General features: G+C 40.8%; 2 protein-coding genes across 5 annotated transcripts in view; one reads left to right on the top strand and one right to left on the bottom strand.

Annotated features, from left to right (window-relative positions):
• LOC137328036 (palmitoyltransferase ZDHHC13-like) overlaps window positions 1-15,314 on the top strand; it is a 51,623-nt gene extending 36,309 nt beyond the window's left edge. The window contains exons 14-17 of the mRNA XM_067994122.1: window positions 1,200-1,283; window positions 3,064-3,221; window positions 5,565-5,659; window positions 15,082-15,314. Of these exons, the coding sequence (XP_067850223.1) occupies window positions 1,200-1,283; window positions 3,064-3,221; window positions 5,565-5,659; window positions 15,082-15,220 (476 nt within the window). The 3' untranslated portion in view covers window positions 15,221-15,314. The remainder of the gene's footprint in view (window positions 1-1,199; window positions 1,284-3,063; window positions 3,222-5,564; window positions 5,660-15,081) is intronic.
• A 6,475-nt stretch (window positions 15,315-21,789) lies between these two features.
• csrp3 (cysteine and glycine-rich protein 3 (cardiac LIM protein)) overlaps window positions 21,790-27,032 on the bottom strand; it is a 40,586-nt gene continuing 35,343 nt past the window's right edge. For all 4 annotated transcript variants that reach the window (XM_067994112.1, XM_067994113.1, XM_067994111.1 and 1 more), the window contains exon 6: window positions 21,790-25,900. In XM_067994112.1, the coding sequence (XP_067850213.1) occupies window positions 25,824-25,900 (77 nt within the window). In that variant the 3' untranslated portion in view covers window positions 21,790-25,823. The remainder of the gene's footprint in view (window positions 25,901-27,032) is intronic.

The raw sequence follows: 27,032 nt of genomic DNA, 5'->3' as shown, positions 1-27,032 counted from the left end.
TCTTCATTCATCTACTATCCTATGACACCATGTTTCACCATGAGTAAAACCGGAGTACCAAAGTTTCATATAGTCTGGTTTGTATGGTAATATATGGATATGGATCTCGATGTTATTAGTCCTTTTTTTTTCTTACTTGTGTTGTTTTTCTTCTCGTTCCGCACCCCTCCCGTGTCCCACGTTCTTTTCACAAAATCTTCAGTCAGGAGGTTCGGGTGGTCTGCGATATAGAAGCTTTGTATACCACCAACGCTGGTATGCTGTTTGCTGCTTGGTTGGTCAGCACGAATCTAGGAAGGAACCCACCCTTTCTCTTGCTGTTTCCTACACAACTCAACAGAAATTGGCCAGTATCTTGGAGGTGTAGCCATGCCATGCAGGTTGATTTTGATTTTTCTTTTGTAAGTTTTTAAAAATAAAATAAAAACCATGAAAGAAATTGGGTAATATAAACTTGAAATTGTGTATTTTCAATGTTCTTGTAAATAAAAAATAGATGTGCTTTTGTGACTAAAACTGTGGGGTTATTTTTTTAACCAGAATTCAGTTTTTCCTCTTTTCAGATTTATGATAATATGACCATCTGATACTATTCTTTTTCACTATACTTGGCTCAGGAGACTGAGATGGTCATTAACTGTGGATGCTTCATGTCATAAAATGATAGATGTGCTTCTGTAGAGTAGAACTGCACCTGCCTACTCATCTTCCACGGCCAAGTACTGTTCTATCAAACTGCCCAGCCAAGATCTGGCAAAAGTCTCCTAATAAGACGGACCAAGTTTGAATATCACTGAAAAGTATCGTTGGGCTTGTGACCCTTGGGATTGGGACCCAATGAACTCATGCTGGAGTAGATATGTGGTTTATCTTCCCTAAAGTACTGATTAAAGAAGAATTTTGCAATCTGCTTGCAAATGTGAATCGGTTTCCTTGGATCGATTCCAGCACAGATATTTTCAATATTGAGTTTTTTTGCCATTCTGGAGCAGGTGTTCTCTATCTTTTAATACTTGAAGATAAATTTCTGTGCACGATATTTATCAAAGGTAAAAGAAAGAAAATAAAACCCACTTGCTGTAATTGTTGCCAAGATATTTACCTAAGATCTCAAAGGGATAGCAATCTACTTGGAATTAATCTCAAAATCATTTATTTTGATTTCCTTGGTCACAGATTTATGTTATTTTTTAAAACAGGTGCATGGAACCAACGGTATTTTGTTAGTTTCCTGTTTTTCCTGTTAACACTAGTTGTCTGGATGACCTATGGAACTATTGTGTGTAAGTGACTTTCTTCCAGGATCCTTTTCTTTGCCCTTTAACAGCATGCCTGTTATTTTAAAGCATAATTGAATTATATTCTCTTGCATTGTGAATAGGTGCTATTTGTCATAAAACCTGCATTGGAGACTAATATTTGAATGACTTAATAAGATGTGTAAGATGAATTTTGTTCTCATCAAACTAGCAAATGGAACCATTAATGTCACACAACGTCAGCATCTGTCACACTCGGGTGATTCTATTCTAGCTCAGTAATATGTCTCAACTCTACTTCAGAAGAGCACATTTCCATTTCCTCCACCAGCTATCTTGTGTCCTGTCTAAGACTGCCATTAGCTCTTGAATTGGATCTCTTGCCCACTAGGACTAATTTGATGTTTGTTCCTCGGTGCATGGATAAGATACGGCAGTTTGTAAAATCAGAGAGGATACCTATCACCTAAGACTTTTTCACACAAACCCTCTTAACTTTTCTTTAATAAGTTTATAATTAGTACTTTTTAAATTTACTTTTTTTACCCCCTTCAGAAAAAAAATGCGTACTTAATTTTGTGAAATCATTGCACAGTTTCACAGCAGTAATATAATGATTTCTTATAAATAGCCTGTTGGAGATTTCATTTGACTTCAAGATTTATTTATTAATCAGTTCATAGATATAAAACTGGATACTTGGCAGTAATTAAATGCAATTGATCTAAGCAAGAGGTTTAGATAATGATTATCTGAGAGTGGGCACAAGCCTTTGGCTTAGTGGTAGCATTCCCACCTGAGTTAGAAGTTCAGGGTTCGAACCCCACTCCGGACAGTCCCGGTGAGTGGAGACTGGCTGTAAATTCTGGTTTAACATCCAACAAGATTCACGTGGGTGTGGGTGGCCCCCCTCATTGTATGGGATGTGGGAGCCCATAAAACCCACCGTACAGGATGAACTACCCTATCGGCTGGTATAAAGATGGTTCCGACCGTGGAAGGAGCGTTCACGTGGCGGCCTGTCAGAGTGCTAATCAGCCTGCGAGTCATTCCATTACTTTACACTATTCTCTCCAATGGAAGAGTGTGAAGATACGAAAACAACATCCGAGTGTGGAACCAGAAGCAATTTATAAAATGTCATTTATCAAAGTCATCTAAAGGATAGGATACCTCTTGAAATTACTCTGCCGGTTTCTGTTTGTAATGCATGCATTTTGAGTTTCTGCGCTTTCTTATTTGAGTTTGGATCCCTGTATTTTCTTTGTGATCTTTTGGTCATATAAGAGGGATAGCAGGCAGTTGGTCAGAGGCGTTAGCCCAAACAGCTCTTCGTCCAGCCACTAGGAGGAGTGTAACACTGGCCTGAAGACAACTGTCCTGACAGTGGATAACAAGCACTTCTCCCACATCAGCGTGCTTCAGATTGTCAATTTAGCACCTTGAGATTAAACCTGTTAAATTCTGCATAGATGTTCTATCATGCTATGCCAAAGTGCCACAATACATAGTTTGAAGTTTCACACAGCAGCTTTATCTGGATTTTACCAGCAGCATTTGTCTGAGAATGCTGATTGTTCATGCATAATCTGACCCTTGAAATGAGATCTGAATTACTAGTTCTCATACAAAACAAGAAATCCCTTCTTAAGAAATAATTTACAGTTTAATTCTGAATTAATGAAGATTAAGTCTAGTCATTTATTAATTACAATTGGATTATTGTGTCAAGGTATGTGTGTATACAGTATACTTGTCTGACAAGCATTCCAGTGTTATCTGAAATATCGTTTTCCTCTTGTAGATTGGTCCTTACATTGTGCAACTAGTTACGAGAAGGATGGACTGTGGACATTCCTGACCCAAATTGTTTCATGTTCTCCATGGATAGTTTGGATTTTTCTACTTGTGTTGTTCCACTCTTCGTGGGTGACATTACTATTCGTAAACCAGCTCTACCAGGTAAAGATAGTAGCACTGTATTAGAATTAGTCATGGAATTAAATTTGTGCACTATGAAGGTGCAATAACTTGCCCTCTTTCATGGTGCAGAAAAAGTATGGAAATCTAACACTTGAAGTGCTTGGAAAAATGGAAAGTGTTGCCCTTCGCCAAAAATCACTCGATGAGAATTCTTGACATGCATTTAACATACATTTCATACATTTATGAAAGTATTCCAATGCAACCTTTTTGATGAACTATTCTTTTTCAGAATTATAGCACTACAAGCAAATGAATTGTTCCCTGCTACTTCCCTCTAAAAGGAAAGATAATATGACGTTATGTTGTTGATATTTTTAAATAGCAGTGATTTAACCTTTTATGCTTCATTATGACATGAAGTCAAGTTTGGAAAATCATTTGTTTAAAGGATTAGTGACTAATTGATGCCTGTAGGCAATAGGGTCCTTCAGTGGTATGAAAGCCCACATCCCATCATTAAATCGTCAAGGATGGTCAAATTTAAATGGCCCAAAGTGTTTGGCAAAATATCAACTCTTACTGGGAAAGATTTGTTTAGTTGCCAATACCTTCAGGTTGTGTTTATTAATGAGCACATTCTGTAACTATTACATTTATTTTGAATTGCACCCTTCATTGCCCTTCAAATACTGGTACAGGATTTTTTGTAAAGATAAATATCCTGTACTTATTTGCCTATTGGAGGGACTTTCGTTCTTTGAGGTCAGTGCAATCAACAGAGTCCATTACTATTCATTTTTATTTTCTCTAGATCACCTCTATGCTCTCGTCATTAGCCAAGTGCATTGTTCATTGAGCTGAAAACAAAAGTATCAATTTACCTGTCTGCCATCACACTTTATTGGTTGACATGCTCTTCCTTCCTATTGTTGATCTTTGCTTTCTGTTTATCAAGTTGGAAACCTAGAGAAATCAATAGTAGAATTTCATCCACGCCTTTTTTCTAGTCATGAGAACAGTGCATTGTACCTGGAGCTAAAAGCAGAAGTATCAATTTACTTGTCAGATTTTAATAACCATTAAGATGCTTTCCTTCACTCCCCACCCCCCCCAACGATCTCTTGCATCCCATTTGTGGAGGTATCCTTGATTTGGAAATCTGAAGACGTCTATACTAAAATTGTAGCCAATCACGGGTTATGAGGCGTGAATTAAAATCTAAATCTTAACTAAAGTCCATATGAACATATGAAATTGACGGGTAGAAAAGATCAGCTGGTCCATCAAGCCTGCCCCCACACCATTAATAGCGGGACCATCATGACTAAACGCTTCTTCCCTCCCACCCACTCCTGCAGCCATGTAATCTCCTGGGAAAGGCGACAAACCAGAGAAAAGAACCCAGGGCAAAGAGGGAAAATAAGGTGCCCAAATTCTTACTTATGGGATTGGAGAGGTAGGGGAGGATTGACAGAGTGGAAACTCCAAATGCATTGTTCCTGCTTATATAGCCCACATAAGCACACATTTTAGTTCTTTGTAATCTTAATTTGGATGTCTTTGTTACCGTATTGAAAAAGAAATCTGAAATCTAATGATTCCACCATAATTAACTTGGTATGCTTCAAAATCTAGTTTATTGAAATCAATTTCCAGTCTTTTGAGGAGAAAGCAAGGAAACAAAGGACTCCCTCCCTTCCACTCATCGAATGTGATCTGTATGACTTAGTACTCAGTTATTGGGGGAGTCCCATCAACTTTTAACTTGTGTGCAGATGAGATTAAAAATATATAAATCTGCACGTGAAATTTGAGAGCCAGGTTTTCAACACTCATCGACACTACATTTAATTTCAGTGCAATTTGTGATATCCACACAACTATTATACAACTAACTCATTGAAGTGGCTTCAAAAAATAATCCCCAATTTTTATGTTTTTTTTCCTCTGTCGGTCCATTGTAATTTGCGTGCAAGCTCTGTGCTATGCATGGACCAAGGGGTTGGGCAAAGTAACCTGCTTATGGGATTCTGTCAACACTCTCTAGATCCAGCTCTTTTGGGTGCTGGCTGTGTGAGAAAGTGCCAGTTCTTTGGTTGGCAGCTCCCCTGAAGGAGGAGAGCCAAGATCAGATCAGAGCATTTAGGATTTGATCCCATGCAATACCACTTCATGGCACAGCATTTTGGAGCATCAATAAAGAGCTGTACTCAAATGCAATGTAATTCAGTTGGAAATTCCTATTATCAGGTGCTATTATACAAGCCAGTTACTCCAGTTATTTACTGAAATAATTCAATCTCCAATTTGCTTTCAAAAATGATGGGCCAAATACAATATTGTTTGAAAAAGCCTAAAAGATGTACTCTTCTCATCTAGATTTTGTACTTGGGTCTGACGACCAGTGAAAGGATGTGTCTGATTAAACGAGCACATTCTGGACGTTTTCTTGGACTTCGGCAAAACCCATTCAAGTAAGTATTTTACAGCCAATGTCACAAGAGCTGCAGCTGGAATAAATCAGTAGGAAGAACGAGGAGAGGCAATATAAACTAAATGGTACAATTTTAAAGGGAGTGAAGGAACAGAGACCTAGGGGTGTATGTACTCAAATCTATAAAGGTGGCAAGACAAGTTGAGAAGGCCATTAAAAAAGCATGTGGGATCCTGGGCTTTATAAATAGAGGTACAGAGTACAAAAGCAAGAAACTAATGCTAAACTTCTATAAAACGCTGGTTAGGCCTTAGCTGGAGTATTGTGTTCAATTCTGGGCACCACACTTTAGGACGGATTTCAAGGCCTTGGAGAGGGTGCAGAGAGATTTACTAGAATGGTACCAGGGATAAGGGACTTTATGTGGATAGACTGGAGAAGCTGGGATTGTTCTCCTTAGAACAGAGAAGGTTAAGGGGAGATTTGATAGAGGTGTTCAAAATCATAAAGGTTTTTGATAGAGAAAAAATGTTTCCAGTGGCAGAAGCGTCGGTAATCAGAGGACACAGATTTAAGGTTATTGGCAGAAGAGCCAGAGGTGACATGAGGAAACATTTTTTTACGCAGCGAGTTGTAATGATCTGGAGTGCACTGCCTGAAAGGGTGGTGGAAACAGATTCAGTCGTAACTTTCAATGGGGAATTGGATAAATACTTGAAGGGAAAAAAAATTACAGAGCTATGGGGAAAGAGGAGGGGAGTGGGACTAATTGGATAATTTCAAAAAGCCGGCACAGGCACGATGGGCTGAATGGCCTCTTTCAGTGCTGTACTATATTATGATTCCAGTTCTTTCTAGTCCCACATTACTTTGCAGCAGCATAGCAACGGTGCCCTGTGTTCCATTCAGGAGTAGGGAGAGGCAACGGCTGGCTTAGCTCAGAAGGAAGTCTCATGGTCTTGCTCACTGGGTACGGTAGCATCGTGGTGATGTTTCTGGACTAGTAATCGATGGGGCAACCGGGACAGCGGCTCCTGCAATGGGGCAGGCCGGGGAGAGGTAGCAAGGGAACGGCAGCCGCTCACTGCTTCCCCCAGGGAAAAACAGGGAGAGCAGCGGGCCAGAGTATTGGAGGTTGAGGATTTGCAGTCAGGAAACTCAAATGAAATATTCTATCAAGATGTGACACAATCCCTCGATTCATCAGGACCTGAATGTCGTCAGCCTTTGAATATTGAAGGAATTAAAGTATTCCACTGTGCAGACGACGGAAAGAGCTTCCTCCAGTGACAGGATCTGAACACAGATCAGTGCATTGAGAGCACTGAGAAACCGAACACCTGCTCAGTGTGTGGGCAGGGATTAAGTCACCCGTCCCAGCTGGAAACCCATGGGTGCAGCCACACTGGGACGCTCCCCTTCACCTGCTCCGTGTGTGGGCAGGGATTCAGTCACTCCTCTGAGCTGGAAACCCACGGGTGCAGCTGCACTAGGGAGAGGCCGTTTAAATGTTCGAAATGTGCAAAGAGGTTTAACCACTCCCATGACTTGAAAAATCATCAGCGTATTCACACTGGTGAAAAACCATACACTTGCTCTGTATGTGGGCGCATCTTTAGCCGGTCATCCAACCTTGGGACATGAGCGTAACCGCGATGCTGAGACTATCGTGGATAGCACGTTCAGTGAGGTGGTCACACCGCAGGTAAAGATTACACAGGCAGAAAGGAAATGGGTGACCGCCAGGCAGAGTAAAAGGACGAGGCAGGTAGAGCAGGAGTCCCCTGGGGCCATCTCCCTCTCAAACAGATATTCTGCTTTAGATACTGTTGGGGGAGATGGCTTATCAGGGGAAAGCAGCAAGAGCCAGGTTCCGGGCACCACGGGTGGCTCTGCTGCACAGGAGGGGAGGAAGAAGAGTGGCAGGGCTATAGTGATAGAGGATTCAATTGTAAGGGGAACAGTTAGGCGTTTCTGCGGCCGCAAACGTGACTCCAGGATGGTATGTTGCCTCCCTGGTGCTAGGGTCAAGGATGTCACGGAGCGGCTGCAGGGCATTCTGGAGGGGGAGGGTGAACAGCCAGTAGTCGTGGTCCATATTGGTACCAACGACATAGGTTTTAAAAAAAAGGGATGAGGTCCTGCAAGGTGAATTTAAGGAGTTAGGAGATAAATTAAAAAGCAGGACTTCAAAGGTAGTGATCTCAGGATTACTACCAGTGCCACGTGCTAGTGAGTATAGGAACAGGAGAATAGACAGGATGAATGCGTGGCTGCAGGGATGGTGTAGGAGGAAGGGGTTTAGATTCCTGGGACATTGGGACCGGTTCTGGGGAAGGTGGGACCTGTACAAGCGTGACGGGTTACACCCGAGCAGGACCGGGACCAATGTCCTTGCGGGGGTGTTCGCTAGTGCTGTTGGGGAAGGTTTAAACTAGAGTGGCAGGGGGATGGGAACCTGAGCGGGGAGTCAGAAGGGAATAAAGTTGAGAGCAGCAAGAGAGGGGAAGACCCAGGGGAAATCTACAATACAAATAGTACAAACAGTTGTTCAAGAACAAGTGAAAGGGAAAAGCGTAGAGCAGCGGAAAGAAAGTGTACTTTAGGCACGACAGATAAAATGAAAACTAGAAGGCGCAAGGCGATTAACCCAGCATCAAAGCTGTGGCAAGGGGTTGGGAACCTGAGCAGGGAGACAGAGGAAAGAGTGTTAGGAAGGGACAGAAGGTATGGAGTAAAAGGTAAAGTGTTAAAAAAAGGAAAAAGCAGGAACGAAGTGTCACAAAACATATTTGAAAGTTCTTTATCTGAATGCACGTAGCATTCGTAACAAAATGGACGAGTTAACGGTACAAATAACGACGTATGGGTATGATCTTGTGGCCATTACAGAAACATGGCTGCAGGGTGACAACGACTGGGAATTAAATATGCCAGGGTATTTAACTATCAGGAAGGACAGGCAGGAAGGAAGGGGAGGTGGGGTGGCTATGTTAATAAAGGAAGGAATCACTGTAATACAGATAAATGATATTGGGACAAAGGATCAGGACAATGAAACAGTTTGGGTAGAGATGAGGAATAATATGGGGAAAAAAACACTAGTGGGCGTAGTATATAGGCTTCCTAATAGTTGCAACTCTGCTGGAAGAAGTATTAATCAGGAAATAGTCGGGGCATGTAATAAGGGAACAGCTGTAATTATGGGGGATTTTAACTATCATATTAACTGGACAAATCAAATTGGGCAGAGCAGCCTTGAGGAAGAGTTTATTGAGTGTATTAGGGATGGATTTCTTGAGCAGTATGTAACTGATCCTACAAGGGGGCAAGCAACCTTGGACCTGGTCCTGTGTAATGAGCCAGGATTAATTAATAATGTCCTAGTTAAGGATCCCCTTGGAATGAGTGACCATAACATGGTTACATTCCATATCCAATTAGAGGGTGAGAAGGTTGGTTCTCAAACAAGCGTACTGAGCTTGAATAAAGGAGACTATGATGGTATGAGAGCGGAATTGATTAAAGTGGACTGGGAAAATAGATTACAGGGTAAGACGGTACATGAACAGTGGTGTTCATTTAAGGAGTTATTTTACAACTTTCAAAATAAATATATTCCACTGAGGAAAAAAGGGTGTAAAAGAAATGACAGCCATCCGTGGCTAAGTAAAGAAATTAAGGACAGTATCCGACTAAAAACAAGGACATATAAGGTAGCCAAACTTAGTGGGAGGATAGAAGATTGGGAAGTCTTCAAAAGACAGCAAAAAGTAACTGAAGGATTGATTAAGAAAGGGAAGATAGATTATGAAGATAAATTAGCAAAAAATATAAAAACAGATAGCAAGAGTTTCTATCGTTATCTAAAAAGAAAATGGTTGGCTAAGGCAAACATAGGTCCCTTAGAGGATGAGACCGGGAAATTAATGGTGGGAAACATGGAGATGTCAAAAATGCTGAACAAATATTTTGTTTCAGTCTTTACGGTAGAGGACACTAAGAATATCCCAACACTGGACAAACGGGGCTCTGGGGGGGGAGGAGCTAAATACGATTAAAATCACTAAGGAATTGGTACTCAGTAAAATAATGGGACTCAAGGCGGATAAATCCCCTGGACCTGATGGCTTACATTCTAGGGTCTTGAGGGAAGTGGCAGTAGGGATTGTGGATGCTTTGGTAATAATTTTCCAAAATTCTCTGGACTCGGCAAAGGTCCCGGCCAATTGGAAAACTGCTAATGTAACACCCTTATTTAAAAAGGGTAGTAGGCAGAAGGCTGGAAATTATAGACCAGTTAACCTAACATCTGTGGTGGGTAAAATTTTGGAGTCTATTATTAAGGAGACAGTGGCGGAACATTTGGATAAACATAATTTAATAGGACAAAGTCAGCATGGCTTTATGAAGAGGAAGTCGTGTCTGACAAATTTGCTTGAGTTCTTTGAGGACATAACGTACAGTGTGGATAAAGGGGAACCAGTGGACGTAGTGTATTTAGACTTCCAGAAGGCATTCGACAAGGTGCCACATAAAAGATTATTGCTCAAGATAAAGAATCACTGGATTGGGGGTAATATTCTGGCATGGGTGGAGGATTGGTTATCTAACAGGAAGCAAAGAGTTGGGATAAATGGTTCATTCTTGGACTGGCAACCAGTAGCCAGTGGCGTTCCGCAGGGGTCGGTGCTGGGTCCCCAACTCTTTACAATCTATATTAACGATTTGGAGGAGGGGACCGAGTGTAACATATCAAAGTTTGCAGATGATACAAAGATGGGAGTCGAGCGTGAGGAGGACATAAAAAACCTACAAGGGGATATAGACAGGCTGGGTGAGTGGGCGGAGATTTGGCAGATGCAATACAATATTGGAAAATGTGAGGTTATGCACTTTGGCAGGAAAAATCAGAGAGCAAGTTATTATCTTAATGGCGAGAAACTGGAAAGTACTGCAGTACAAAGGGATCTGGGGGTCCTCGTGCAAGAAAATCAAAACGTTAGTATGCAGGTGCAGCAGGTGATCAAGAAGGCCAACGGAATGTTGGCTTTTATTGCTAGGGGGATAGAATATAAAAACAGGGAGGTATTGCTGCAGTTATATAAGGTATTGGTGAGACCGCACCTGGAATACTGCATACAGTTTTGGTGTCCATACTTAAGAAAAGACATACTTGCTCTCGAGGCAGTGCAAAGAAGGTTCACTCGGTTAATCCCGGGGATGAGGGGGTGGACATATGAGGAGAGGTTGAGTGGATTGGGACTCTACTCATTGGGGTTCAGAAGAATGAGGGGCGATCTTATTGAAATATATAAGATTGTGAAGGGGCTTGATCGGGTGGATGCAGTGAGGATGTTCCCAAGGATGGGTGAAACTAGAACTAGGGGGCATAATCTTAGAATAACGGGCTGCTCTTTCAAAACTGAGATGAGGAAAAACTTCTTCACTCATAGGGTAGTAGGTCTGTGGAATTTGCTGCCCCAGGAAGCTGTGGAAGCTACATCATTAAATAAATTTAAAACAGAAACAGACAGTTTCCTCGAAGTAAAGGGAATTAGGGGTTATGGGGAGCGGGCAGGAAATTGGACATGAATTTAAATTTGAGGTTAGGATCAGATCAGCCATGATCTTATTGAATGGCGGAGCAGGCTCGAGGGGCCGATTGGCCTACTCCTGCTCCTATTTCTCATGTTCTTATGTAATCTAGAGGCCTGGACTAATGACCAGGAGTCAGAAATTCAAATCTCGCCGCTGCAGCTGGGGAATTTAAATTCAATTAATTGAATAAAATCTGGAATTAAAATACTGCTTTCAGTCATGGTGGCCATGAAACTACTAGATTGTCGTAGAAACCCATCTGGTTCACTAATGTTCTTTAGGGAAGGAAACCTGCCGTCCTTACTCGGTCTGTCCAGACCCACAGCAATGTGGTTGATTTTTAATTGCCCTCTGAAATGGCCTAGCAAGCCACTCAGTTGTAAAATCTCGCTTAAAAAAAAGTCATAATAAGAATAAAACCGGACGGACCACCCTTCACAGGGCACGACAAAGGCAAAACAAGCCCAGTTGACCCTGCAAAGTCCTCCTCACTAACATCTGGAGACTTGTGCCAAAATTGGGAGAGCTGTCCCACAGACTAGTCAAGCAACAGCCTGACATAGCCATACTCTCAGAATCATACCTTTCTGCCAATGTCCCAGACTCTTCCATACCATCCCTGGGTATGTCCTGTCCCACCGCAGGACAGACCAACCAGAGGTGGCAGTAGAGTGATATACAGTCAGGAAACGGCTGATTGCACTGGATACAGCAAAGGCTATGGGCCCCGACAACATCCCAGCTGTAGTGCTGAAGACTTGCACTCCAGAACTAGCCGCGCCTCAAGCCAGTACAGCTACAACACTGGCATCTACCCGACAATGTGGAAAATTGCCCAGGTATATCCTGTCCACAAAAAGCAGGACAAATCCAATCCGGCCAATTACCGCCACATCAGCCTACTCTCAATCATCAGCAAAGTGATGGAAGGTGTCGTCAACAGTGCTATCAAGCAGCACTTACTCACCAATAACCTGCTCACCGATGCTCAGTTTGGGTTCCGCCAGGACCACTCGGCTCCAGACCTCATTACAGCCGTGGTCCAAACATGGACAAAAGAGCTGAATTCCAGAGGTGAGGTGAAAGTGACTGCCCTTGACATCAAGGCAGCATTTGACTGATTGTGGCACCAAGGAGCCCTAGTAAAATTGAAGTCAATGGGAATCAGGGGGAAAACTCTCCAGTGGCAGGAGTCATATCTAGCACAAAGGAAGATGCTGGTGGTTGTTGGAGGCCAATCATCTCAGCCCCAGGACATTGCTGCAGGAGTTCCTCAGGGCAGTGTCCAAGGTCCAACCATCTTCAGCTGCTTCATCAATGACCTTCCCTCCATCATAAGGTCAGAATTGGGGATGTTCACTGATGATTGCACAGTGTTCAGTTCCATTCACAACCCCTCAGATAATGAAGCAATCCGAGCCCACGTGCAGCACAGCCTGGACAACATCCAGGCTTGGGCTGATATGTGGCAAGTAACATTCGTGCCAGGCAATGACCATCTCCAACAAGAGAGAGTCTGACCACTTCCCCTTGACATTCAATGGCATTACCATCGCCGAATCCCCCAAAATCAACATCCTGGGGGTCACCATTGACCAGAAACTTAATTGGACCAGCCATACAAGAGCAGGTCAGAGGCTGGGTATTCTGTGGCGAGTGACTCACCTCCTGACTCCCCAAAGCCTTTCCACCATATCCAAGGCACAAGTCAGGAGTGTGATGGAATATTCTCCACTTGCCTGGATGAGTGCAGCTCCAACAACACTCAAGAAGCTCGACACCATCCAGGACAAAGCAGCCTGCTTGATTGGCACCCCATCCACCACCCTAAACATTCACTCCCTTCACCACCGGCGCACTGTGGCTGCAGTGTGTACCATCCATAGGATGCACTGCAGCAACTCGCCAAGGCTTCTTCAACAGCACCTCCCAAACCCACGACCTCTACCACCTAGAAGGACAAGAGCAGCAGGCACATGGGAACAACACCACCTGCACATTCCCCTCCAAGTCACACACCATCCCGACTTGGAAATATATCGCCGTTCCTTCATTGTCGCTGGGTCAAAATCCCGGAACTCCCTTCCTAACAGCACTGTGGGAGAACCGTCACCACACGGACTGCAGCGGTTCAAGAAGGCGGCTCACCATCACCTTCTCAAGGGCAATTAGGGATGGGCAATAAATGCTGGCCTCGCCAGCGACGTCCACATCCCGTGAACGAATTAAAAAAAACATGAGACTTTCCTGTTAACAAAAAAAAAAGTACTTACATTTATAAAGCACCTTATCAAGTCTCTCAAACATCCTGAAGAGCTTTGCAGGACACCTGGAGGAACAGGCTTGAGGTGCTGAATGGCATACTCCTGTTAATAAGAACATAAGAAATAGGAGCAGGAGTAGGCCAATCGGCCCCTCGAGCCTGCTCTGCCATTCAATAAGATCATGGCTGATCTGATCCTAATCTCAAATCTAAATTCATGTCCAATTTCCTGCCCGCTCCCCGTAACCCCAAATTCCCTTTACTTCTAGGAAACTGTCGATTTCTGTTTAAAATTTATTTGATGATGTAGCTTCCACAGCTTCCTGGGGCAGCAAATTCCACAGACCTACCGCCCTCTGAGTGAAGAAGTTTCTCCTCATCTCAGTTTTGAAAGAGCAGCCCCTTATTCTAAGATTATGCCCCCTACTTCTAGTTTCACCCATCCTTGGGACCATCCTTACCGCATCCACCCGATCAAGCCCCTTCACAATCTTATATGTTTCAATAAGATCGCCCCTCATTCTTCTGAACCCCAATGAGCAGAGTCCCAATCTACTCAACCTCTCCTCATATGTCCATTGTTCCTATGCTCCTCCCTGCTATTCTCTGAATAGTGTCATTGGATCGATAACATCTTCCTGAACCACTGGAAAAGGCAGATCGATTCTCTGTTTAATGTCTCATCCAAAGGAAGATTGTACCTCTGGCAATTGCACTGACGCATCAGCCTCAATTATCTGCTCAAGTCCTGGAATGGAGCTTTAACCTGCTTCTGACTTGGAGGCAAGAGTGCCACCACCTGAGCCAAGCTGAGAAGCTCAATAAACCAGCACTGCTGGCTCTCCTCTTTCTGCCAGCTTGGCCATCTACCATTTCTGGCTAGTTATTGCTGACTGCATGGCTTCTGGTGTATAGCTGGCTACTCTTGGCTGAATGCTGCTGCAGGCTGACTGGCTGGTTGTCCAGCTTTGTTGCTGTGTTACAGCTCGCGCTCTGCTGCTCTGTCTCTTCGTCTCATCAATTATTGTAAATTTATAGATCAAGTGCTTTCACCTAAAACTCGTGCTTTTTAATCTAGAAATTCGTGCTGTTGAATTTTGTTCAAAACCTATAATATGTTTAGAACTCTTAGTAATGTGGCTCAGAAACTTGATCGAGCTGCCACCCAATCTGTAGAAATTGCTCTTGAACTGACAGAATTCTAGGGGTCCTGAGCTTAGCTCGGGTGATCCAGCATGTATATATCTGGTCAGCATTTTTTTAATCATACGATAAAGATAAAGGAATGTACAACCATGCTAGCCAAAATAAAAGACAGCAGTGGCAGTGTTATATTGTGTATCAGAGAATGAGCGTTTATAGTTGCAGTAGAGTAATCACAATCACTACAGCACTATGTACACTGAAAAGGGTCGAATAAGATAACGTGAAACATAAAAGCATTTCATGAACAAGCTGGATGCCTGGTAGATCCAATACTACCTCAGCTGAGCCATGGTGCGTGGGGGAAGGGAAGGGTAACATTTTTGCAATTAAATCATAGTTCTTATAAGCAACACGAGCGCTGTATTCTTAAAGATGTTACTCATTTATTGCAGTCGTGGCTGTTTCCAGAATCTGGTGGACTTCTTCCAGTGCCGCTGCTTTGGTCTGTTTAAGCCAAATCAAATTGACTGGACTCGACAGTACAGCATGGGTTTTGAGCAGCCACGGGCACATGAATTTCAGTTTGTATGAGAAGCGTGTGGTTAAATTGTAACAGTTTAATAATGGATTGATGTGTATAATTTTTTTGTTTATTTGTTGTGGACAATAAAAGCAGATGAATGTATTGCCTCCTGTAGAATTCTGGAGCATCTCAGGTGATATGTGATTTCAATAACTTGAATTGTGATATTTTTAAATGTTTTGAGTCATGTGCTTGACCTCATTACTGAACTGAATGGGAAACTTTCCTCCAAAGAAAGCACCATTTGGTAATAAAATGTTGGTCAAATCCACATATATAAAATAGCATTGTTAAAATCAAATTGGTACTTTCAATTATATAAAATTATATACTTTTGTAAAACAAAATGTTCATTTTACAGAGTTTGTTGTAGTTTCTTGCTCAGGACGAAATGACTGCTTTAATTTCAAAGCTTGTCCAGCTTTATCTGTGATTCAGGTTGCCGACTCTGGTTGGATGCATTCCTGGAGGTTTCATCACATGACCTCTTGCCTCCTTGTCCAGTCAAACAGCCTTTTTTTATCCCCCATTTTCCATTATTTTTATAACAAACTGAAGTGTTCAAAGAAAATGAAAAAAACACTTCTTTTCATGCCCCCACGATTTTTCTCCCGGGCTGCTCATGGCAGTGTCCAAGCGATAAATCTTTAATTCCTGGAGACTCCAAGACATTCCTGGAGTGTTGGCAACCCGACTAAATGAACCCATTTGAAAATTTGCAGGTATTTATATAGTAAAGAGTTAGTTTTACAGCTGTTGTTCCATGTCATCATTTAATTTGTTTTAACAAAATATATATTTTTAACTGTAATTGCCTGTAAGTATCTGACCTATTATAATTCTACTTCAAAATAACTACTACTTTTAAATTTGCTTGAGAACCAAGTCTACTCTTTCTGTCATATGTTAGAACATGGAATGTGAGTTAAGTATTGTCAGATTTGCTCTGATAACTTTAAGTATTTGGGTTACCAGTCCTAAAGCTGATTTATTTTGATAAACAAAGGAAATAGTCTTTACAGGAGTGATACAAAAATTAACTCAACAAGCTACTTGGAGCCAAGCTATATGGTCATTATTGAGCACTTTTGAACATTTTTTTCCTAGCAAACTGAGTCAGAACAGCTTTTTTTTTAAAAAGTAATACAGATCTAGAAGTTCATGTACTGTTGCAAAACACCTGTGCTTCGATGATCTACAACAACATTTATATAGTGCCTTTAAAGTAGTAAATGTCCCAAGGTGTTTCACAGGAGCGTTATCAGACAAAATTTAACACCGAGCCACATAAGGAGCTATTAGGGCAGGTGACCAAAAGCTTGGTCAGTGAGGTAGGTTTTAAGGAGCACCTTAAAGGTGGGGAGATTTAGGGAGGGAATTCCAGAGCAACTGAAGCGTGATGGTTCGCAGGAAATCAGGAATGCAAAAGAGGCCAGAATTGGAGGAACGCAGAGATCTCGGAGGGTTGTCGGGCTGGAGGAGGTTACAGAGATTTTGCAGATTGCGTGAGGGTGTCAGACTCATTTTGCATAATTGAAGACATCAGATGAAAGCAAACGTCTGAAATGGAATCTGTCCTAAAACAGTGTCTGTTAATTAGACTGAGCACCTCACTTTGAATTATAGATAAACATCTGTTGGCTATGCAAAAGCTGAGTCTAATTGGTGTAATCAGGCATGACACATCATATCAAAATTTAATTGCTGTCTGCAAAGACTTAATACTGTCTGGAACTACATCCAACTGCTTTGTTAATGGCTGCACTTCAGGGATGCAATTGCTGTACTCAGCAATTTTATATCTATATTTACTTGAAGTTGTCTTCATGACTGTAATAGCAGTGCACTTTTGAGATGCTACAAAACTGACTGGAATAACATTCAAGCATTTAAAGTGTTCCTTAAAGCTTTAAGAATGGTTTTCTGTCAATAATTTGTAATGAATAAAATTACATAGAACTAGATCAATGTAGACAGCCTTAGAATGTTTCATAATTCATAGTATAGAAATAAAAAGATTGCAATCTCAATACATTTTTTAAAATTTTGATGCAACGGTGGTTACTGCAGGTCTCAAGTGGTAATGTTATAAAACAAAAAGAATTGCTAGTTGGATACAGTGCTGTAACATTGAGGTGTATCAAATAAGAGAGTTCAAATGTTAGTTTTGACTGCCATTTACAATTGAGCTACTTTCACAGTGTTTCACCACTCTAAGCCATCGAAATGATGTAGGCCATTCATGCAACACCCAATTCTGCCTCTTGGCTACTTGACCAAAAGACTATATCCAAATCCTGGACTACCCTGCTTAATTGACTGAGGAGGGATACTTGTAGGAAAAATGGAGAAAAGTTGCATGTTGTAAAACCAATAATTATTTGTGTCCTAGTTTAGCACTCGACAGTGTACAAATCTACAATGCTATGGAACCCTATATGCTGCTTTCATCAGATCATTTTAATTTGCTGTTCAAAACCTTTGTGAACTTCTGGTAATAGGACTCAGCTACTTGTTTATTTTCAGAACTTTGTGCCCAACCACTGATTTGCATCAAAAATATCTTCCCAAAGTGCACCTGTTATGGCATCCGAAGATAGTGCAAGAATTGTTTGGTCCCCTTACCAGCTTCCCTCATAGAGCTGGATCCTTATTGTCAGGGCACCTTCCTCACTGTATCTCTGCCTAAAACGTATAGCAGGGTCCAAGACATTATTGAAGAGCTTGCACTGGGTACAGCATTTGTCCAAAACTGGGAAGATTTATGCAATGCAAAACATTTTTTCCCAAACAACTTAGCAGCATGGCCAAGGAAAAACCCGTCCTTTTCCTAATACTGTCACTGTAAAGGCCTGTATACTTGCTCCAACTGGTGATGCTGCATCACTGAAGTAACTGATGGAATTGTGAGCCCACACACTGGCAGTGTTCCTCTAACCCCATCCCCACAAAAAAACCATAGCAAGCTCTCCCCCAGAGCTTACACCTAACATAATGTCAACACAGTGAGTTATTGTGTTTTTGAGCTTAGTGGGTACTCATTAGTTTATTTCAGACAGGGAAATAAAGATCTTTCACATTTGCATGGATTTGTTTGCATTTATCAATTTTCTAAGATGTTTCCATTTTTGTGGGTTTTCTGGTTGTGATCATTTCCAGTTACTCTTGGAATTACTTAATTGTTTTCCATGTTATATTAAGATTTTTCAATTTTTAAAATTTAATTTTCCTTTTTTGCATTGAGAATTTTTAAATTTTGGCTTTTGTGGGAATGGGTGAGTATGGGAATCTCCCTCCTTTTCCCATTCTCAATTTAACTCAGTAAATCAAGTTATTTCCTCATTCTATGGCATTATGTGGCTTACATTTGTGAGCCCGAATGCTAATTGCAGATTATGAGCAAGTCATGTAATATGTTATCCCTTGTATGTTCATGGTTTATCTCTGGATCACCTTTCCTGTTGACATTCATATTTTTGTAGGATAAGATTGAAGTGTTCTAAAACGATGATCACCTGCCAAAGCTTTGGAGATTTCAGATCTCTTACGACCCGTTCTAGAGAATTGTGTTAGAATCAACAATCCTATTAATGCAGTGTGCAAAAACAAAACAATTCACTGTTGCTGTTTTTTTTTCAGCTTGTGTGTGTTCAGTCCAAACTAGGCAACAGGTAACATGCTGTGATTTTATACTGTGGCTTTTATTTGTCTTTACATCAACTGCAGGACCAACCAAAGCAGAGATGGTGGTTGCCATTTTCTTCATCTTAATGTCCCTTCAAATACATTTGCAACATTAAAACCCATGTCCCAACAACCCCCCCCCCACCACCCCTTAGCTTGCCAGACAATAATTGCTCACTTTTGTATTATGGATTTCCCTTCTATGAAGTTACGAATCAGAATGGTTGCGATTTATAATTGGACTAACTTCTCACTGACTGACAGCAACATCTGTTTTTTCCCACTAAATGAAGATGCCATCAAACTTATTCAATAAAATAAATTAAAATTACAAGAACAAAACAGATGTGATATAATCAAAATAATTGTTGAAGATTGCTGTGACTCACAGAAAACAAATCATTGCGTAATAGTAAGGCATAATGTGGAATTCTCATCCAAACTCTGTGGGAAATGATTTCAGGAGCTGGCAGGTGCAGATATTTCCTAGGAGGTGTTTGGATTGTAATCTTAGAGAGCCCCCATTTATTTTGTTTTCCATTTTTGTGTGTGTGTTCAATATAAAGGATGCTGAAGAATGGAATACTCTTTGACCCCAAACTCTTACTCTTTGCACCAGCCATCCTACTTCTCATTCACTGTCAATTAATACTGAATTATTATGGGCAAATTAGTGTTGTTGGCACACATCTGCTATAAAAATTTGTATTTATATAGCACTCCTTTCGGGCAGGGGGATGTCTTGGAACATTTTACAATAATCTGGAAGGGAAAACAATGGACACCAAGCAAGGACAATAGAGATGCTAGGATAGGAAACTGAAGACACAAAGAGTAGGGTTTTGAATTAGGCGCAGGGGGTTGAAAGCAAGGAGGGAGGTGGCAAGGTGGAGAATTCCAGAGGATAGGAACAGTTTAGCTGAACAATGGAGGAGTCAAAGGAGCAAAGCATGGAGCATATATGTGAGGAAGTCACTAAGGTAGTCAGTGAGGCCACGGACAGATTGAAGACTAGGATGAGAATTTTGAAATTGACATGCTCTTGCATAAGGAGCTTGAAGAGGACAGGGTTGATAGAAATGTGAGCGTGCAGGGAAGGATGAGGGCTGTGGTCTTTTGAATGAGTTGAAGCTTGCGAAGGGTTGCTGAGAGGAAGGGCATTAATGCAGTGTCGATGTCAAGACTAGGTGATGAAGGTTTGGACTAAGTAAGGGGAGAAATGGAGTTGAGGTGGAAGAAATTAGCTTTGGTAATAGTGAATGTGAGGGAGGATGTTGAGAAGGACATCAAGGTTATGAGCTTTCTGACAGCTTGAGACGATAGTCTGGAAGGGTTGTGGATTTGAGTCAAGGCTTGAAGGTGCATACAGCGGTCAAATTTGGACCCCATTTGCCAATGTTCATCTGGAGGAGATTTCAGTTCATTCAGGATTTGAGAGCACGGTAACAATCTTTGGGTCAATAGAGAAAGTAGCAAAGTACAGCAAATGTAGAGAAGCTAACCCCATACCTCCTACCAAAGTATAGCATGTAGATTGTGAAGAGGAGTGGGCAAAAGATGAACCCCCTGGGTACAATGAGTAACTATGCAAGCAGAGGAGTAGCAATTGATAGCAATCTAGTGCCTGTGTTCTTGAGTAATAGTGAAACCAAGGAACAAGTGTGATGGAGGTAGACTAAAGCGGAGAAACTTTGGAGGAGATTTGAGTTATCAACTGTGGTGGAGGTTGTGGAGAGATAAGGAGACATGGTCATAGTCACACAGGATGTTAATGACTTTGATCAGTATGGGTTTCATGGAACAAATAAATGAGCGGAGGCAGAAACTGCAAAGACCAGGAAGGAAAAGGGCATGGTTAGGTGGAGAAGTGGGAGTTTGGGAAAGTTGCAGGTTATGCAGACACTTAACATACGCTTAAGATAGCTAACATACGCTTAAGAAAGCAAACATACAGATACTATTTTTCCTTTCAATTTTCTTCCTACCCTACTTACCCCCTCAAAGGCAGTGATATGCAGAAACATCATTCCATATGCAACTGATAGCTTCCACATATGTTACAAGTTGAAATAGAAAACCAGCAAACATTTAACAATTAATAGTTCCAGTATGACATTTTTAAATTTGAAAAAAATTGCAAAAAAGACATTTTACACTGGTTTTCATGTTGATTCAGCAGTGGTATATGTTTTTTTATTCGTTCGTGGGATGTGGGTGTTGTTAACAAAGCCAGCATTTATTGCCCATCACTAATTGCCCTTAGAAGGTGGTGGTGAGCTGCCTTCTTGAACCGCTGCAGTCTCCACAGCATTCACAGAACGGTGCAGCAAAAGCATCGTTGCATATATTTGTACATGATGTGGAGATGCCAGTGATGAACTGGGGTTGACAATTGTAAACAATTTTACAACACCAAGTTATAGTCCAGCAATTTTATTTTAAATTCACTTGAATTTAAAATAAAATTGCTGGACTATAACTTGGTGTTGTAAAATTGTTTACAATTATATTTGTACAGTAATTTAACATACTTCAGGTCCAGAGCAGACACAGGGTGGCAGCAGCACATTCACACAAGGTACATAACCTTGAGTCATATTCAAACGTTATAAACTGATAGCAGTACCTGTAGGTAATTTTAATTTAGGTGCTGTGAAGAAGAAAATTTATTTATGACTACTGTTTTATGTTAAGGCTTTATTTCACAAATCCATGAACTGTCTTTGAGGAAGGGAACACATTGGTTGTGTTCGTCAATTCTGAAAGTGCTCTTTATTGGTGTTATGTCAAAAGCCTTTGTAATAGAATAGTTAATTAACCAAATATCAAAATGAAGTAGCAAACTAATGAATTTTACAGAAAATATGAGTACAAGATACTGGACCAAAATAAGTCAACAGAAAGCCACATGTTTATTGCTTTAAGTGCAGCAAAGCCTTGGTGGTGTGATGTATTGTGCTGTTACAGGACTAATTAAGTACATGTTTTGATTAAATAAGTGCCTATGAAATAATGGCCACCATAACTTTTCCCTCTATCGGTGATAATCAGTTTTGGAGAATAATGGCATGTGTTTTAAATAGACTTGTAAGTGACTGAACTCTGAACTCAGAAGGTCTTTTGATCAGAAGATTACGGAGTAGAGTTTGCCTGTACCATTTATCATTCTAGTTACATACAATAGGAAGAATGAGTAAGAATGCAGTTTTCTGATTAATCATACATCACAATATGTAAAAGGTCAATCAAAATAAGGACATATCACTGGTCTGTTCCATCATATACAATACCAGCAGAATTCCTATGGCATTGCTCAGACAATACCCTAAAGTTTGTCGGTTGCAGTGTGACATTTGCAGGAAGTTGATGCTATACACAATGCTCTTAATATATGATAGGTATATAAGCCTCATGCAGCTATCACACACTAAATACCATACATTGTAACAGAAGCAAAATAATCTTTTTTAAAAAAAGGCAGATATGGACCAAGAGGCTGAAAGTTACAAGGAATAATAACTGGCATCTGATTGACCGTGCCAATTTATAAGCAACTATAATTTCTGGATTTACAATTTAAAACAGTGGCCTTAACTTGGCCCCCGCCTTTAACGGCTAAACATCACAACTGCACAGCTCCAAAGCCACAGGAGCTCCACTACGATTAAAAATAACAAGTAATGGAAAATGATTACATAGCTAGACTAATTGAGATAAACCACAAGAGTAAAACTCAGGCAGTTCACAAATAATATCTGCCTCCCCTGCCAAAGATGACATGAGATCAACTGTAAGAAAGAACTTGTATTCATATAATGGCTTTTACATCATATCCACAGGATATCCCAAAGTGTTTTGCAGCTAATAAATTTGGTTTGAAGTGTAGTCACTGTTATGTGGCAAACACGGCAGCCAATTCGCACATAGCAAGGTACCACAAACAGCAATGAGATGGTGGTGTTTGAGGGACAAATGTTGACTCGGAACAGGAGAATTTCCTGTTTTTCAAAAAAAAAACTATCTTGGGATCATTCGCATCTATCTGAACAGGCAGGACTCTAGCTTAAAGATGCCACGTTCAACAGTGCAGCATTCCCTCAGGACTGCATTGGGCTGAATGGCCTCCTTCTGTGCTCTGATTGCTTGCTCAAATTACGTACACATGTCTTAGAGTGGTTCTTGAACCAACACCCTTCTAACTCAAGCAAAAGTGCTACCAATCAGCCAAGCTGCACTATACCATCTCTATCGCACCATAGCTGAAATTAGCTAAAATGAAGGATCAAACCTGGGATCATGTTGGTCTTTATGACTCAGTGCTACATGGTGCAGTTATCTACTAAGGTACTAGAGGAGCCCTGTTTTTATTAAATATGTATTTAACCATGCTGATTTAACCATTATTCCCTATAGTCCTAGATCTGGAAGTGATATACTGTTCAGATGTCCATGGATGTGTTGCAACGGTCTGAGGTCTGTCCTGAAACACAGAAGAATCTCCATACTATGTATTTTCATGCGAATCTGCCATTATTAGCAGTGTAACAACTTAAAAATGGTTTTCAGTATCCGCTGGCTGAAAACAACCCACCTTTGTGAGTGAGGTGAAACAGATCCAAATCCCTGAAGAATATTGCAGGCCACAAACATTATCAACCATTCCATCATAGAGGAAGATTCTCACCCATTGTGACACTGATGCTTTGTCCTACAGGTATTAAAAACTGAGTCAGGAAACTTGTCAGGGAGTCTTAATGCCTTTGAACCCTATTTTGATTGACAGGTTTGATTAATTGTGAAAATTATCTATTACTCCTCCTTTGTGACAGTTTGAAAGGGTTGACTTTTTAAGATAGGCCTAGGCAGTGAGTGACGAGTGGCTAATTGACTGCAGGGGCTAAAACCAGTGAGGAAATAGGAATAAAACATTTAACTGTCAATCAGTACAATACATACAAATCTTCAACAATACTGGTGCCTGCATTACAGTGCATTCTGTTTGAGTTTTTGTATATAGTAAATGGATATAGCATACAATTTATTTTAAGACAGGCCTTGCCTTGTGGAATAGTTAATTCAAGTGAAGTGTGAAAACCAGAAGCAGCTGGGGGAAGATTTTGAGGGATGGACTGGAAGGGGAGGGGGATTTAGTGTGTCACACCTTAGTATAAAAGGTTTTTGACAGCAATTGGTGGGAAGATAACTGGCAGAGAATAGAAAAATAAAAGGTAAGGTTGAGAGTGAAAGGCACAGAGTAGAAGATCATTGATTTACTGAAGCCAATGGTACATCTCGCAGGTTGGTAATGTTTAATATTTTTGTAGTGGGAGATGTTGTGAAGAGTTTGTTGTTTTCTCAGTTCTCTCATCAATGTGAATGTTCACACAGTCATCTCTGTAGTGAGGGCCAAATGTTAATAGTGCTGGGTTCAGAAATAATCCACTGTAAATAAATCATAGATAATGATTCCACTGGTACTATCCACTGATAAAACCATTGAATAAAATCAGTAAGAACCATTGTAGTCCAATTTTTTTCCACAGTTCATTTTAAAGGTTTGAAACAATTGAATTGTGGAATGCAAACAAAACTCAACTTTAATGATCATTTTATCGAAGGAAGACTTTGTGAACATGCTTATCCTTTTGACCAAGGAACAGAAGTCAGCAGTTGCAAATACTTATGTACAGAGCTCTGATAGGATTGAAAGATCCCGTAGTGCTAAATAAAATTGTAGAAAATCAATATGCTGAAGGTAGAGAGGTGCCCGTCACTTCAGTTTGTCTGCTGCAGTGCACTTATTTTATTTTTCCATTCTAATTTTCCCATTCCCCCCCCCCCCCTGCCCCCCCAGAAGGTGGTGACACCTTAAGTACAACTCCATAGGCCTTGGGGACCTCTCCCAAGAGGCCATTTTTTTAAAAAAATGGTTTAAAATTGAACAGTGACTGATAACAGGCCAATACTTGGGGGAGTCAAGTTCACTGCTGTCCTCTCCTATCATTCACATACCCGCCCTTTCCAGCAGAAGAGTGATCTCTGGCTGTGGTTTTTTTTCCTCCTCCAATGATCTTACTGCAGCACCTCACCATTGTCCCTGTTGAGAGCAGCCTACTCAGAATAAGAGTAATCTCATTGCCACCAAAACAGTTTCACACATACCTCCCTCCCTGCCCAGAGCAAGAAGTGTGTGTGTTGGCCGGGGGGGGGGGGGGGGGGGGGGCGGGAGTTGTCACCAATAAATATCTGGTAACCTATAAGTGAAAAATCTGTTAGGATTTTTTTTTGAAAAGCTTCATCAATTTTGCTCAGCTCCAAGCACATCCATTATGATAGCCATGGAAAAACAGCAACCTAGCCCTTTATCTTCTCTGGCCAAAATGAGGGTCATGGAAGGTAAAGGCCTTGTGGAGAGAAGGGAAAAAATAATTTAAAAACCAGGAAAAATGGATAAGTTACAAGGAATACTGTCGGATTCTTTAGATGCCAATAATAGTTTATTTAGAGTTACAGAGCATTGATTAATAGGTACTTTTATAAGCTTGCAGTGGCAACCAAATGTGCATGGTAAGGCATTTTAATCATACAGTACTCAATTCTATGCAGTGTAGAAATGAAGAGATACCTTTAAACAATTTATCATTACATTAGTGGGTCTGTAAAAAGAGTTTTGGATGTTGCCTGGTGTAGCTGTTATTCATAGTTTATAGTATTGCTTCTTTTTTTGGACAGTCTATATTTGAAATGCTTTATTGTGAATATGACTGACTTTTGAAGGATGAAGATGGTTATGAATTATAGCCACACTACAAATTTGTTCCAGCTTTACAGAGAGCAGTAGTGATGTGAAATGACAGAGGTATGTGATTGTTCAGATGGGGAACCGTGGAATCAAATGCATCTTTGACTGTGCCAGATAATTTTTTTTTAATCTGTGCTGGGTAATGCTCCACCCGACTGTCCATGACCAATTCCTTTAGGGCCAAAGTTCCTCGCATAACAAGCTGTAACAGTAAGAAAGAATAAGTTTAACATTTTTTGAATCGTTTAAAAGAGAATTAAAGAAATGTGTTCAGTTGAACAAATCATTTGAAATATAATGCATTTAATATGGTTGTTCTGATCCTATTCTACTTCAACAAGATGATGTGTGGCTCTAGCAGTTTGTTATTAGATTATCTATCCATCTATATGTGTCAGACAGAAATGTAACACAAATAAAATGGATGTGGAGATGCCGGTGATGGACTGGGGTTGACAATTGTAAACAATTTTACAACACCAAGTTATAGTCCAATAAATTTATTTTAAATTCCACAAGCTTTCGGAGGCTTCTTCCTTCCTCATGTGAACGGTGTGGAAATGAAATTTTCGAATCCTTCGCATTTGAAAATCACAGAACAATGCCTGGTGATTACTGCCCGTTGCCAAGGATCTTGGGTTCATGTCACACTACACGTAACCCCACCAGCGAACAAATGTTATCTGTTTTTAATATAACGGGTCATTGACTGTCTTCCTTCTCTCTCTCTCTCTCTCTCTTTTTTTGGGGGTTTGTATATTCGGTGGCCTTTTTAGGTGACACCTTTCTGTCTGCTCACTGTGATTGCCTTGGCAACGGGCAGTAATCACCAGGCATTGTTCTGTGATCTTAAAATGCGAAGGATTCGAAAATTTCATTTCCACACCGTTCACCTGAGGAAGGGGGAAGCCTCCGAAAGCTTGTGGAATTTAAAATAAATTTGTTGGACTATAACTTGGTGTTGTAAAATTGTTTACAAATAAAATGGAACTCATTATCCTACTTCCTGTAACAAATTTTGTTTGAGAACAATCCTGTGAAGCGCCATGAGACGTTTTACGACGTTAAGGGTGCTATATAAATGCCAGTTTTTGTTCCTGATCAAAAGTTGTGTTCTTGTGTAATGTGGGTCAGTGCAACACTGAGCTCATCCCACCTCTGGATACTTTATTATTTTAATAGTTGATTACAATATAATAACAAATGGGCAAGATAATCATTTGGCACATGTGGTTTAATGTTACAGCATGAGGTTGTTTGATGTTAAACAAGCTACAAATGTTTTAGCATTTGTTTATGGAGACAAAGTGTTTAATACACATAGAACAATCATG

This window comes from Heptranchias perlo, chromosome 12 (assembly GCF_035084215.1).
Source record: "Heptranchias perlo isolate sHepPer1 chromosome 12, sHepPer1.hap1, whole genome shotgun sequence".
Lineage (NCBI taxonomy): Eukaryota > Metazoa > Chordata > Chondrichthyes > Hexanchiformes > Hexanchidae > Heptranchias > Heptranchias perlo.
The sequence above is the reverse complement of the archived record's forward strand: the minus strand, read 5'-3'. Positions and strand labels throughout refer to the sequence as shown.